Genomic DNA, 12,316 nt, shown 5'->3' on the forward strand with positions numbered 1-12,316 from the left:
TAAAGTTATACATGAAATTGACCACCAGGAGGAGCTTTGTCCCCATCATTCCTCCTGGCGTATCCGTCTCGTTATAGGTGGTTTTGAATTCAGTTATGAGAAAACATTTAGTTCATGGGGTATTTGGCCGTCTCCGGACTTGACGCACACCCTGTACGTTAGTCACGTAGATGAACACAGCTGGAGTCACACACCCTGTGACTGTTTTCGCGGTATCTTGAGCCTGTACGTGTCAGGTATTTATTTTTCCAGGATTTGTTCCTGTTTGGAACGTTATGTTAAAGGAGGTAACGAAGTTGTTGCTGCCGCACACACCAGTCGCGTTTTGGCACCCATAGAAATTGGTTCCAGTGCCAATCAGAATAAAACTGGAGAAATTCGATCAAGTTTCCATTTAGTTGACGATTCTCACGGTTCTAGAACATATTTCAGTACCAACTACTGTTTTCCTATAGAGTTTTTTCCCCCCGTATTTTCATCGCATCTTTCGTCGGTAGATGTCGTTGAAGGAATTCGGTTAGTGATGAAAGTGTGTGGGAACTTGGCGATGAGACACATTCATTGGTTCAATTTATTGCTGAATCCAAGAGAACCAATTTATTTCTGTTGGTTGAGTGGATTATCTTTTGGTGCTCTCGTTATCCCCATCATCGGACTCGTCCACTACAGGATGGCTGTCTCCAGCGATGTCGTCGTCGTCTTTTCTCGATACGTGTGCGTCCTCATCGCACACATAGAACTGACGTCACAGTCCCAGGGCCGCGGCGTGCTTCTGAGCCTTGAGCCTCAAATCGGCGATGCTGGAGTTCTTGTTGTTCAACCTCTCGGCCGCCATGAGCGCTGACAGGCTAAAAGGATGCGTCGGCGTCGGGTAGAACAGGAAGCTGTGCGGTGGTGGTGGGTGTGCCGTTGGTTGCGCCGCCGCCGCCGCCGCAGCGGCTGCCGCCGACAGCGTGGGACCCCCGGCCCCGCCGCTGGACGTCGTCGGGGGCGTCGTGGTCGTCGCGGCGACGGCGGCCGCCGCTGCGGCGTAGTGCTGCGCGGCCGCGATGAAGGCCGGGTCCGCGTACGGTAGGTAATGAGCCGCGCTGGGCACCAGGTATCGCTCCTGAGGAAGTCTCGCCACGGCGCTCGAAACGTTGATGTACGGAGCTATCCTCGAAGACTCGATCGGTGTGCTGGCGGCCATCATGAGGTCTGAGGAAAGAGAGTTTGGACCAACTGAAATGCAAAATATAGTAAAAGGCATCTAGATTTGTCACTTAAAATTCAATCAAATATGTTACGGTGAATGACAAATCGGTTATTATGCATACTTACTAATCGCGTCTTCGTAAACTTGATAAATTTATCACTTTTACCGGCGAATATGCATAATAGCCAAACGTCGTTGGTAAATTTGATAAATGCTAAAAAAAAATTGTCACTTTTACCGGAGATTATGCATAATACCCAAGCGTCGGAAAAATGATATAAGGATAACATACGCGATAATATCAATATGATACAACGATATACTGATAACAAATTTTACGATCGTACAACGATTTAATGATACATGAATGAATTACTATGTAGTACGATTTACCTAGTTTAACAACGGAGCGACGCTTGGGTATTATGCATAATCATCTGTAAAGGTGATAATGTTTTTAGTACTTATTAAATTTACCAACGACGCTTGGGTACTATGCGTAATCGCCGGTAAAATTGATTAATTTTAGGAAAATTTATCAAACTTAACAGAACGCTTGGCAAGTATGCATAATAACCGGTAACAACATTTATGCATAATTGCCGGTAGTGATCAATTTATGGATATTTACCGACGATGCTTGGGTACTATCAGGGTTCGTACGGAGCTTAAAAACTCCTTAGAAAGTAATTAATTTTAATTTCCTTTTTAAGGACCCTTAAAATACTCCTTAAAATCCTTCCAGCTGTTTCTAAAACAAAGTCGACTCCCCCCCCCCCCCTCCCCCCGGTCTCGATTTTGTCCCCGAAAATTGGATTGTGGTAACTGCAGCTCCTTATTCAAATTATCGGCCCCTCATCGGGCTTTTCATCGTGAAACCCCGATTATATCCTTGATCGTACAGCTGAAGATGGTTTAATCTAGTCCAGTGTTTCTCAACAACCGACCCACGGTTTCCGTTTCCAAAAAAAGGAAAGAAAAGTCGCCACTGCAAGCAGCAGAAATTACTATGGTCGATCGTCATTGCGTCAAATCCCGAATGTTTCGTGGGGAAAAAAAAATTCATTTCATGAATAAGAGCGCATAAGTCCGCCGAATTATGAGAGTTAATTTGTAAATTTCGCCAAATTACGAGCGCTAAATCGCCAATGTCGCCAAATAACGAGCGCTAAATCGTCAATGTCGCCAAATAACGAGTGCTAAATCGCCAATGTCGCCAAATAACGAGCGCTGAATCGCCAATGTTGCCAAATCACGAGCGCTAAATCGCCAATGTGGCCAAATAACGAGTGCTAAATCGCCAATGTCGCCAAATAACGAGCGCTAAATCACTAATGTCGCCAAATAACGAGTGCTAAATCGCCAAACATCGTGTTGAATGTCCTGAGATTTGCTCTCATTTTGCAACAATTTCTTTCTGAGTATAACTGAAAAACAAGAAGGAAAATTGAAAAACTTAATTTTAAAGAGTTTGTGTATGTGTTGATCCACTTTGAGCGAGAGATGAATAAAGAGTTGCTGCAAATTTATAATTTTCTAAAAAAAATTTTGCCAGCTGTGGATTTTTGTTTTGATGAATGAATATCACTTTTTTAGAATTTTTATAATTTGTGTGATGCTGTTATGAGTTATATTTTTGACCGAAACTTCAAAGTTTTAGAATACTTTGGTGACAACAGAAAAGTATGTATGTAGATTGATTATTTTATGAATTCTTATGATGCTGGGTAACAAATCAATAAGTAAGTTGTCAATCATCAAGTTGTAATTTCTGAATCACTTCTGCGTCTATTTTTGAGAAGAGGGAAAATTTGTTTTTCAAATTAAAAATAAATTTGCATATGTGCCCCGCACCCCTTTTCTTGCTGTAAAACTTATACGTTATGAAGTTTGCCATGACTCCTTGAAAACTGCTTGAAACTCCTTAATTTTTATTTAGAAAATTTTGTATGACCCCTGACTATGCGTAATCACCGGTAAAATTGATTAATTTCAGGACAATTTATCAAACTTACCAAAACGCTTGGTAAGTATGCATAATAACCGGTAACAACATTTATGCATAATTGCCGGTAGTGATGAATTTATGGATATTTACCGACGATGCTTGGATACTATGCGTAATTGCCGGTAAAATTGATTAATTTTAGGAAAATTTATCAAACTTACCAAATCGCTGGGTAAGTATGCATAATAACCGGTAACAACATTTATGCATAATTGCCGGTAGTGATCAATTTATGGATATTTACCGACGATGCTTGGGTACTATGCGTAATCGCCGGTAAAATTCATTAATTTTACGAAAATTGATCAAACTTAACAAAACGCTTGGTAAGTATGCATAATAACCGGTAACAACATTTATGCATAATTGCCGGTAGTGATCAATTTATGGATATTTACCGACGATGCTTGGGTACTATGCGTAATCGCCGGTAAAATTGATTAATTTTACGAAAATTGATCAAACTTAACAAAACGCTTGGTAAGTATGCATAATAACCGGTAACAACATTTATGCATTATTGCCGGTAGTGATCAATTTATGGATATTTACCGACGATGCTTGGGTACTATGCGTAATCGCCGGTAAAATTGATTAATTTTACGAAAATTGATCAAACTTAACAAAACGCTTGGTAAGTATGCATAATAACCGGTAACAACATTTATGCATAATTGCCGGTAGTGATCAATTTATGGATATTTACCGACGATGCTTGGGTACTATGCGTAATCGCCGGTAAAATTGATTAATTTTACGAAAATTGATCAAACTTAACAAAACGCTGGGTAAGTATGCATAATAACCGGTAACAACATTTATGCATTATTGCCGGTAGTGATCAATTTATGGATATTTACCGACGATGCTTGGGTACTATGCGTAATCGCCGGTAAAATTCATTAATTTTACGAAAATTGATCAAACTTAACAAAACGCTTGGTAAGTATGCATAATAACCGGTAACAACATTTATGCATAATTGCCGGTAGTGATCAATTTATGGATATTTACCGACGATGCTTGGGTACTATGCGTAATCGCCGGTAAAATTGATTAATTTTACGAAAATTGATCAAACTTAACAAAACGCTTGGTAAGTATGCATAATAACCGGTAACAACATTTATGCATTATTGCCGGTAGTGATCAATTTATGGATATTTACCGACGATGCTTGGGTACTATGCGTAATCGCCGGTAAAATTGATTAATTTTACGAAAATTGATCAAACTTAACAAAACGCTTGGTAAGTATGCATAATAACCGGTAACAACATTTATGCATAATTGCCGGTAGTGATCAATTTATGGATATTTACCGACGATGCTTGGGTACTATGCGTAATCGCCGGTAAAATTGATTAATTTTACGAAAATTGATCAAACTTAACAAAACGCTTGGTAAGTATGCATAATAACCGGTAACAACATTTATGCATTATTGCCGGTAGTGATCAATTTATGGATATTTACCGACGATGCTTGGGTACTATGCGTAATCGCCGGTAAAATTGATTAATTTTACGAAAATTGATCAAACTTAACAAAACGCTTGGTAAGTATGCATAATAACCGGTAACAACATTTATGCATAATTGCCGGTAGTGATCAATTTATGGATATTTACCGACGATGCTTGGGTACTATGCGTAATCGCCGGTAAAATTGATTAATTTTACGAAAATTGATCAAACTTAACAAAACGCTTGGTAAGTATGCATAATAACCGGTAACAACATTTATGCATAATTGCCGGTAGTGATCAATTTATGGATATTTACCGACGATGCTTGGGTACTATGCGTAATCGCCGGTAAAATTGATTAATTTTACGAAAATTGATCAAACTTAACAAAACGCTTGGTAAGTATGCATAATAACCGGTAAGAACATTTATGCATAATTGCCGGTAGTGATCAATTTATGGATATTTACCAACGATGCTTGGGTACAATGCGTAATCACCGGTAAAATTGATTAATTTTACGAAAATTTATCAAACTTAACAAAACGCTTGGTAAGTAAGCATAATAACCGGTAACAACATTCATGCATAATTGCCGGTAGTGATCAATTTATGGTTATTTACCAACGATGCTTGGTTACTATACGCAATCGCCGGTAAAATTGATTAATTTTACGAAAATTTATCAAACTTACCAAATCACTGGGTAAGTATGCATAATAACCGGTAACAAAATTTATGCATAATTGCCGGTAGTGATCAATTTATGGATATTTACCGACGATGCTTGGGTACTATGCGTAATCGCCGGTAAAATTGATTAATTTTTGGAAAATTTATCAAACTTATCAAGCGTTTTGGTAAGTATTGATAATTACTAGTAACCACATTTACCGTAACACACACACACATATATATATATATATATACACTGCATTATGGAAAACGCTGTGTGTATTCACGACTTCAGTAAACATCAGAAATTCAAATAAGTATCGTTGAAAAATCAAGACAAAATAATATATTAAAGGAATCGGAGCAACCAAAATTACAGGAATGTCCCGTAATACGAGACGCAGGATAGTCCGCCAAATTGTTTCAGGCGTTTTACTACTTTACCGCACACGAACTCTGGTCATATATCGCAATACGGTAATTTCCAACCGGTGGAGTTGGGCGGGAAATGAAATCGCAATCTATCGGTGGTCGCCCCCAGGCTCGGTAGGTAAAGAACTTGATTTTGACTTTCTATGGCCGGATTCGAAGCCGTGGACCACATGACGGGAATATTTCATATTGGAAGACGCGCATCTCCCCACTGCGCCACTAGGGCGCCAGCTATTTTAGTGGTCTTTGTTTTCAGAGAAGTTGTGAAACGCTGAAATCCTAGGCGGCTTTCCTCTTTTTTTTTTCACCACAAGGCATTCATAATCATCCATTTCTATAGTAACTACTACAATCAAAACTCACAAACAACGCCAAAAACAGAAGAAAAACGCCAAAAAATTAGCCAAATATGCTTCTGTCTTCTTATATTCAATGTGAAAAATTCTCAAAATATCTTCAAGAATTACTCTGTACAAGTTTTGAGAGTGAAAATACAGTGTGGTCACAAAGCCGATGTGGTGGACGAGTGTCATGGGGTCGCTTAAATGATGGTGAAACGGTGGCGCTGCGATCTGCAAATACGCTGCTGGTCGCTTGAGCGATTTGCAATTGTACCGCGAGCCAGTCAATCGAAGATTTACATTTTGTGACACACTGTATTTCCCCTCTCAAAACCAGTGCAGGGCGATTTTTGAACACATTTTGAGCATTTACTAAATTGAAGCTATACCGTTGAGGGGGGGGGGGGAAGGCCGTGCTATAGCACTCACAGGTCGCTCTGTATAAACAAAAAAGAAAACCAACTTGTGTTGTGACACGTTTCGAAGAGTGATACTTGGAGGGCTCGCGAGCCAATCAACGCAAGTGAGTGGCTCTCAAACTTTCATCGCCCGCGATTCCCTTGACCGATTCCGGATTTGACTGCGGCTCCCCCCGGAATAGTTTGGTACAGCGTTTCTCAACCTTTCTGAACCCATGGACCAGTAAAATGTCGAAACGATCCGACGGACCACTTAACTTACAGCGGTGTGATTATGTGTCCCACATTTCACAGGAAGTTCCCTATATTGTTCTCCTCCCACCCGGCTATAAGTTGGATTTGAACGACCCATCCCCGAAGCCGCTGCGACTCCAGGGCAAGGGGTGACTCTGCGACCCAGGGCTGCGATCCTATGCTAAGAACCCCCTGAAAACGATCGTGCTGCTATCTTATATCGAAGTAAAATGAATATACTTCGACGGACCACTAACTCACAGCACGAATGGTGTGATTATGTGTCCCGTATTTTTCACAGGATGTTCCCTGTATTGTTTTCCTATGGAAATGGATTTGAACGACCCATCCCAGAAGCCCCTGCGACCCTAGGGTTAAGAACCCCAGCCTGCAATCTGAAAGCGATCGTGCTACTATCTTATATCGAAGTAAAATGAATATACTTATGTATAATGAGTATTACACACTTCACTCACTATGAGATGAGAAAAAATCATAGTTTAAAAAAATTCATTCCAGATGGCAGCACCACACATAACAATCATTACACAGAAACAAACTTCACGGGAGAGGTTCAGTGTACGTACACACACATTCCAACATGTACCGATTCGTTAGAAGTTCCGCAGAGGAATATGGACGAGGTGCATGTCTGGCTTAGTAGTAGTAGTAGTAGTACTATCTTATACATTTACCTTACCACGAACGATACTCTCGCACGCATTTGTTTTGCAAGCACATGCCATACCAGAAATAAATGCCACAAAAATTCAATCTTTAAATTCGAGAAATCCAGTCCCTTTTTTTTTGGTGGTTGAACAGAAACCCGAAAAAAAAAACGGGACGGAAAGAGACAAATGGATGCGGTGGGTCGCTTAGAAAGGAATCGGGCAATGGCTTTTGATATGCATTATATCCTCCCTCCGCCCCTGCCCCTATGCGAGGGCATTCGCGACGCTGCAACGGTTACATGCAAATGCTTTATCGCACTTTCAATAAAATCATGGGTAAGGAAACGAACAAAGAAGAAAAAAAAAAAGCGCGCAATTTCAATGTTTTCAAAGCCCATGAAGCTCACATCCTAAAAGATGAGAACGTTTAAAGAAAAACGAAACAAAACCTACAATACACCAAGCAATGTAATGGTTGGAAGAAAGGAGGGAAGGGGGGCGACTTTTACATTTTTGTGTTTTAAAGAAAACGTCGCGGAGAGAGTGCGGCACATGATGCCTATATACAATCTTTCTGGCCCCGAACCAGAAACGGCAAAAAAACGTGGTCGGACAGGAAAAAAAAAAAAAAAAAAGAAGCGTGAGACGGGCGCGAGGGGGGCGACGGGCCCTCCTTCTTTCCATTCCGTCCCCATGTGGAATGTGTTCTCAACCATCTTTATAAAAGGAATTTATTCTTCCCTCCCCCCCGACTGTACTGGAGAAATTGATGTGGGCGTTTACGTGTGAAAAAGTCTGGGGGGGGGGCCCCACTTACCGCCTCGAGCCCCCCCCCCGTTCCTCTCATTCTTACTCTTGAAAAATCGCCGCCCCTGCTCACATCTTATCCGAAGCCATCATTCAATACATGCGAGAAATAACGCGAATTGTTTTATGGGGAAAAATGGAAATATTTTTTTATGGTATTCAGATTGTGGCTTTGGATTTGTCTCAAGTAGTCGAAAAGAATTCGTCGCCGTCGGATGCATGCGTCGAGATTGTGTTTTTGCCCAGGGCTGCAGAGATACTTGGCTAGCTTTGGCGAGTAATGCAGGGGGCTGTACTACTACCTCCTCATGCTTATTCTCATCCGATCCGAATCATAAGCATCGGTTCATAAGCATGACGTTAAGAATAATCCGGAAAAACGATACCAAGGAATTATTCGTAGGCTCACTCCTTAACGTCACGTGACGTGAAAGAGGGAAAATCAAAGAAATCGCTTTCTACACAGGGAAAAGCGATTTTTCCCTTTGGCCGATCGACCACTGCCCAATCAAAATTAAGCTTGGGGTATACAACTACTACTATACATTTACTGAATTTTTTTGTTGATCGACGGTGGCAACGCAATTCAGTTTTACTAATTCTTTCCTCCATGTAATGCACGTGCAGAACATTTGTTGTTGTTTTTCACATTCTTTAACGTTAAAAACGGAAGGTGTTGGCGGGGCCATCAGCTAGATACTTTTCTTTATTTTTTTGAAATGGGGGGGGGGGGGATGGAAAATAAGAGTATATTTTAATTATATTTCTATAATTAAAATATATTTTTCAGCGTGTAAATACTATTCAGAAAGATATTTCAGCATTCTAATTAATTTATTGAAGTTCTTTTTAAGCCGTACTTCATAAGGAACTACCGAAATCACATTGGGATGATAATGTATTGTCCTCCATTGCCTATTTTGATGGACGTGGGTGATTATTACACTTTGCTTCATTTATTTTATATATATATACAGGGTGATTATAAAAAAACTATCCCGACATATGGGCCCCTAACTATCATACCATTCACAGAAACTGAATGGAATTTTGGCATAAGATATTTTGATGTATGCGCTCAAGAATGATATGGAAAACAACAGTGTCACTATAACAGTTACGGTTACAGTGAGGAAATTTCGAAAATATCAAATGGCAACACCAAGTTTTTTGTATTGGAATGTGATCTGCATTGTGAAAAACACTAAATGGCGTTCGAACGGCAACTGTAGCATGAAAATCACCAGCGGTAGATAGGCTAAAAGTGAGGACAACCAATAAGGACAGAGAAGCTGCATAAAATAAAGCATTTTATTGTGTTTTCCACATGACCTTGTGGAGGGCTAATCAGGCTGGAATCTCAGCCGAAGAAACGGTGTGACGAATGAAACGAACATTAATGCTCTGGTGCACGGCAAAGTCCTTTTTCCTTGCCTAGCTCCGGGCATTTTCGTGCTACAGGTGCCATTCCAACGCTATTTAGTGTTTCTCAATATGGAGATCGCATTCCATCGCATGACTGACGAAAGATTGACATTGCGTCACTCCCTCCCCCTCCCCCCGACAGTCCAGTGCCTAGGTCGCATTTCTACGAACCTTACATTGACACGAGAAAGAAAGAAATTGACACGAGAAAGAAAGAAATTTATCGTCCAGTGATTGGTCACAATGACTGACGAAAGCATTGCGTCAGTTTTTGGCGGTGTTCTTGGCGAATTTCTGGATCATCCATTTGGCGATAAAAATTTGTTTTCGCTAAATAAATTGGGAAATTTAAGGATGAAATTAATATGAATAAAAGATGGAGAGTACCTGAAACCAGTGACCTAGTCAGGGAGCAACAGAGTAAGCGATCTAGTTAGTGAGTAAACGAGTGAGAGTGAGCTACCTAGTGAGTGAGTGAGTGACGGAGTGAGCGACAAGGAGAATGATTGTATAACAGAATGACCAACCGAGTGAGTTGATGATAGAATGAGTGACATAGTGAGTAAATGACAAAGTGAGCGACCCGGTGAGAAAGTGAAAGACCGAGGGAAAGTTAATGAGTGACCGAGAGATCAAGTGAGTGACCGGCGTATTGGGAGAGTGATCGAGTGTCGTAGAGTGAGTGAAATTGAGTGAGTGACCTGATAAGCGAGTGATATAATTAGCAACCTAGTGAGTGAGTGACAGAGGGACCCGTGTGTGAGTGATAGAATGAGCTACCTAGAGATTGACTGAATGACCTTGTGAGTGAGTGAGCTAGAATGAATTAGCTCCAGTGACAGGCCGGTTTAATTCATTCATTCATTCACTCACTCGTTAACTTGCTTACTCATTTATTCACTCGTCATTCACTCAATCAATCACTTGCGTATTCATTCATTCACTCTTTCATTCACTCACTCAATCACTCACGCATTCATTCATTCACTCTTTCATTCACTCACCCAATCACTCGCGCATTCATTCATTCACTCTTTCATTCACTCACCCAATCACTCGCGTATTCATTCATTCACTCTTTCATTCACTCACTCAATCACTCGCGCATTCATTCATTCACTCACTCAATCACTCGCGCATTCATTCATTCACTCACCCAATCACTCGTGTATTCATTCATTCACTCAATCACTCGCGTATTCATTCATTCGCTCACTCAATCACTCGCGTATTCATTCACTCACTCAATCACTCGCGCATTCATTCACTCAATCACTCGCGTATTCATTCACTCACTCAATCACTCGCGTATTCATTCACTCACTCAATCACTCGCGCATTCACTCATTCACTCTTTCATTCACTCACTCAATCACTCGCGAATTCATTCACTCACTCAATCACTCGCGAATTCATTCACTCACTCAATCACTCGCGAATTCATTCACTCACTCAATCACTCGCGAATTCATTCACTCACTCTTTCACTCGCGTATTCATTCATTTACTCTTTCACTCGCGTATTCATTCATTCATTCATTCACTCACTCAATCACTCGCGAATTCATCCATTCACTCGATCACTCGCGAATTCATTCATTCACTCTTTCATTCACTCACTCAATCACTCGCGTATTCACTCATTCACTCTTTCATTCACTCACTCAATCACTCGCGAATTCATTCACTCGCGAATTCATTCACTCACTCAATCACTCGCGAATTCATTCACTCACTCTTTCACTCGCGTATTCATCCATTTACTCTTTCACTCGCGTATTCATTCATTCATTCACTCTTTCATTCACTCACTCAATCACTCGCGTATTCACTCATTCACTCTTTCATTCACTCACTCAATCACTCGCGAATTCATTCACTCGCGAATTCATTCACTCACTCAATCACTCGCGAATTCATTCACTCACTCTTTCACTCGCGTATTCATCCATTTACTCTTTCACTCGCGTATTCATTCATTCATTCATTCACTCTTTCATTCACTCACTCAATCACTCGCGAATTCATCCATTCACTCGATCACTCGCGAATTCATCCATTCACTCGATCACTCGCGTATTCATTCATTCACTCTTTCATTCACTCACTCAATCACTCGTGTATCCATTCACTCATTCGTTCAATTAATAATGTCGAACTGATGTCTGTGAATTTTCCTTGAGGGGAATTGCTGGTGGTGAGTTTTCCGGGCACGGTCCCTACTTACTTGCAGCCCTGAAGATGCTACAGGATTGTGTTAGTGTGAGTCAGGGGTTGCTGTGGTTGCTCGAGCACCCACGGTATAATCTGTGGCACGGCGGTCCAAGCAACGACAGAATTTGATTCAAAAATCAAAATATCCTATGTAAAGCACAAGACGAGCACCCGCAGGTTTGAAAAACTTCCGGGCCTCTGGCCCGGGGCAGTCTTAAGAACATTCGTGGGGCCCTCCCGGGCTAGATGATTTTTTCTTCCCCCCCCCCCCATCTGGCTAGAAATGCCTGTTTGTTTACCACTCTACATGCTTACTCTTAAAAACGTTAAACGAGATCTCATTTCCACGAGGCCGGATGGGCTCCATGCGTTAAGACGACGCTCCCCTTAGGGTGCTGTTTTTGTTGAACCGAGTATGGCCAGGCTC

At 41.0% G+C, this 12,316-nt stretch overlaps 1 protein-coding gene across 1 annotated transcript in view; it reads right to left on the reverse strand.

The window, feature by feature from the left end:
• Positions 1 to 745: 745 nt before the first annotated feature.
• LOC149065037 (uncharacterized) overlaps positions 746 to 12,316 on the reverse strand; it is a 79,451-nt gene continuing 67,880 nt past the window's right edge. Inside the window, exon 4 of the mRNA XM_089254273.1 lies at positions 746 to 1,221. Coding sequence (XP_089110399.1) covers positions 746 to 1,221 — 476 coding nt within the window. The remainder of the gene's footprint in view (positions 1,222 to 12,316) is intronic.

The sequence above is a fragment of the Pholcus phalangioides genome, unplaced genomic scaffold, assembly GCF_987345545.1.
Source record: "Pholcus phalangioides strain wild (caught in Gottingen) unplaced genomic scaffold, Ppha-v1.0 ptg000041l_1, whole genome shotgun sequence".
Taxonomy (NCBI): domain Eukaryota; kingdom Metazoa; phylum Arthropoda; class Arachnida; order Araneae; family Pholcidae; genus Pholcus; species Pholcus phalangioides.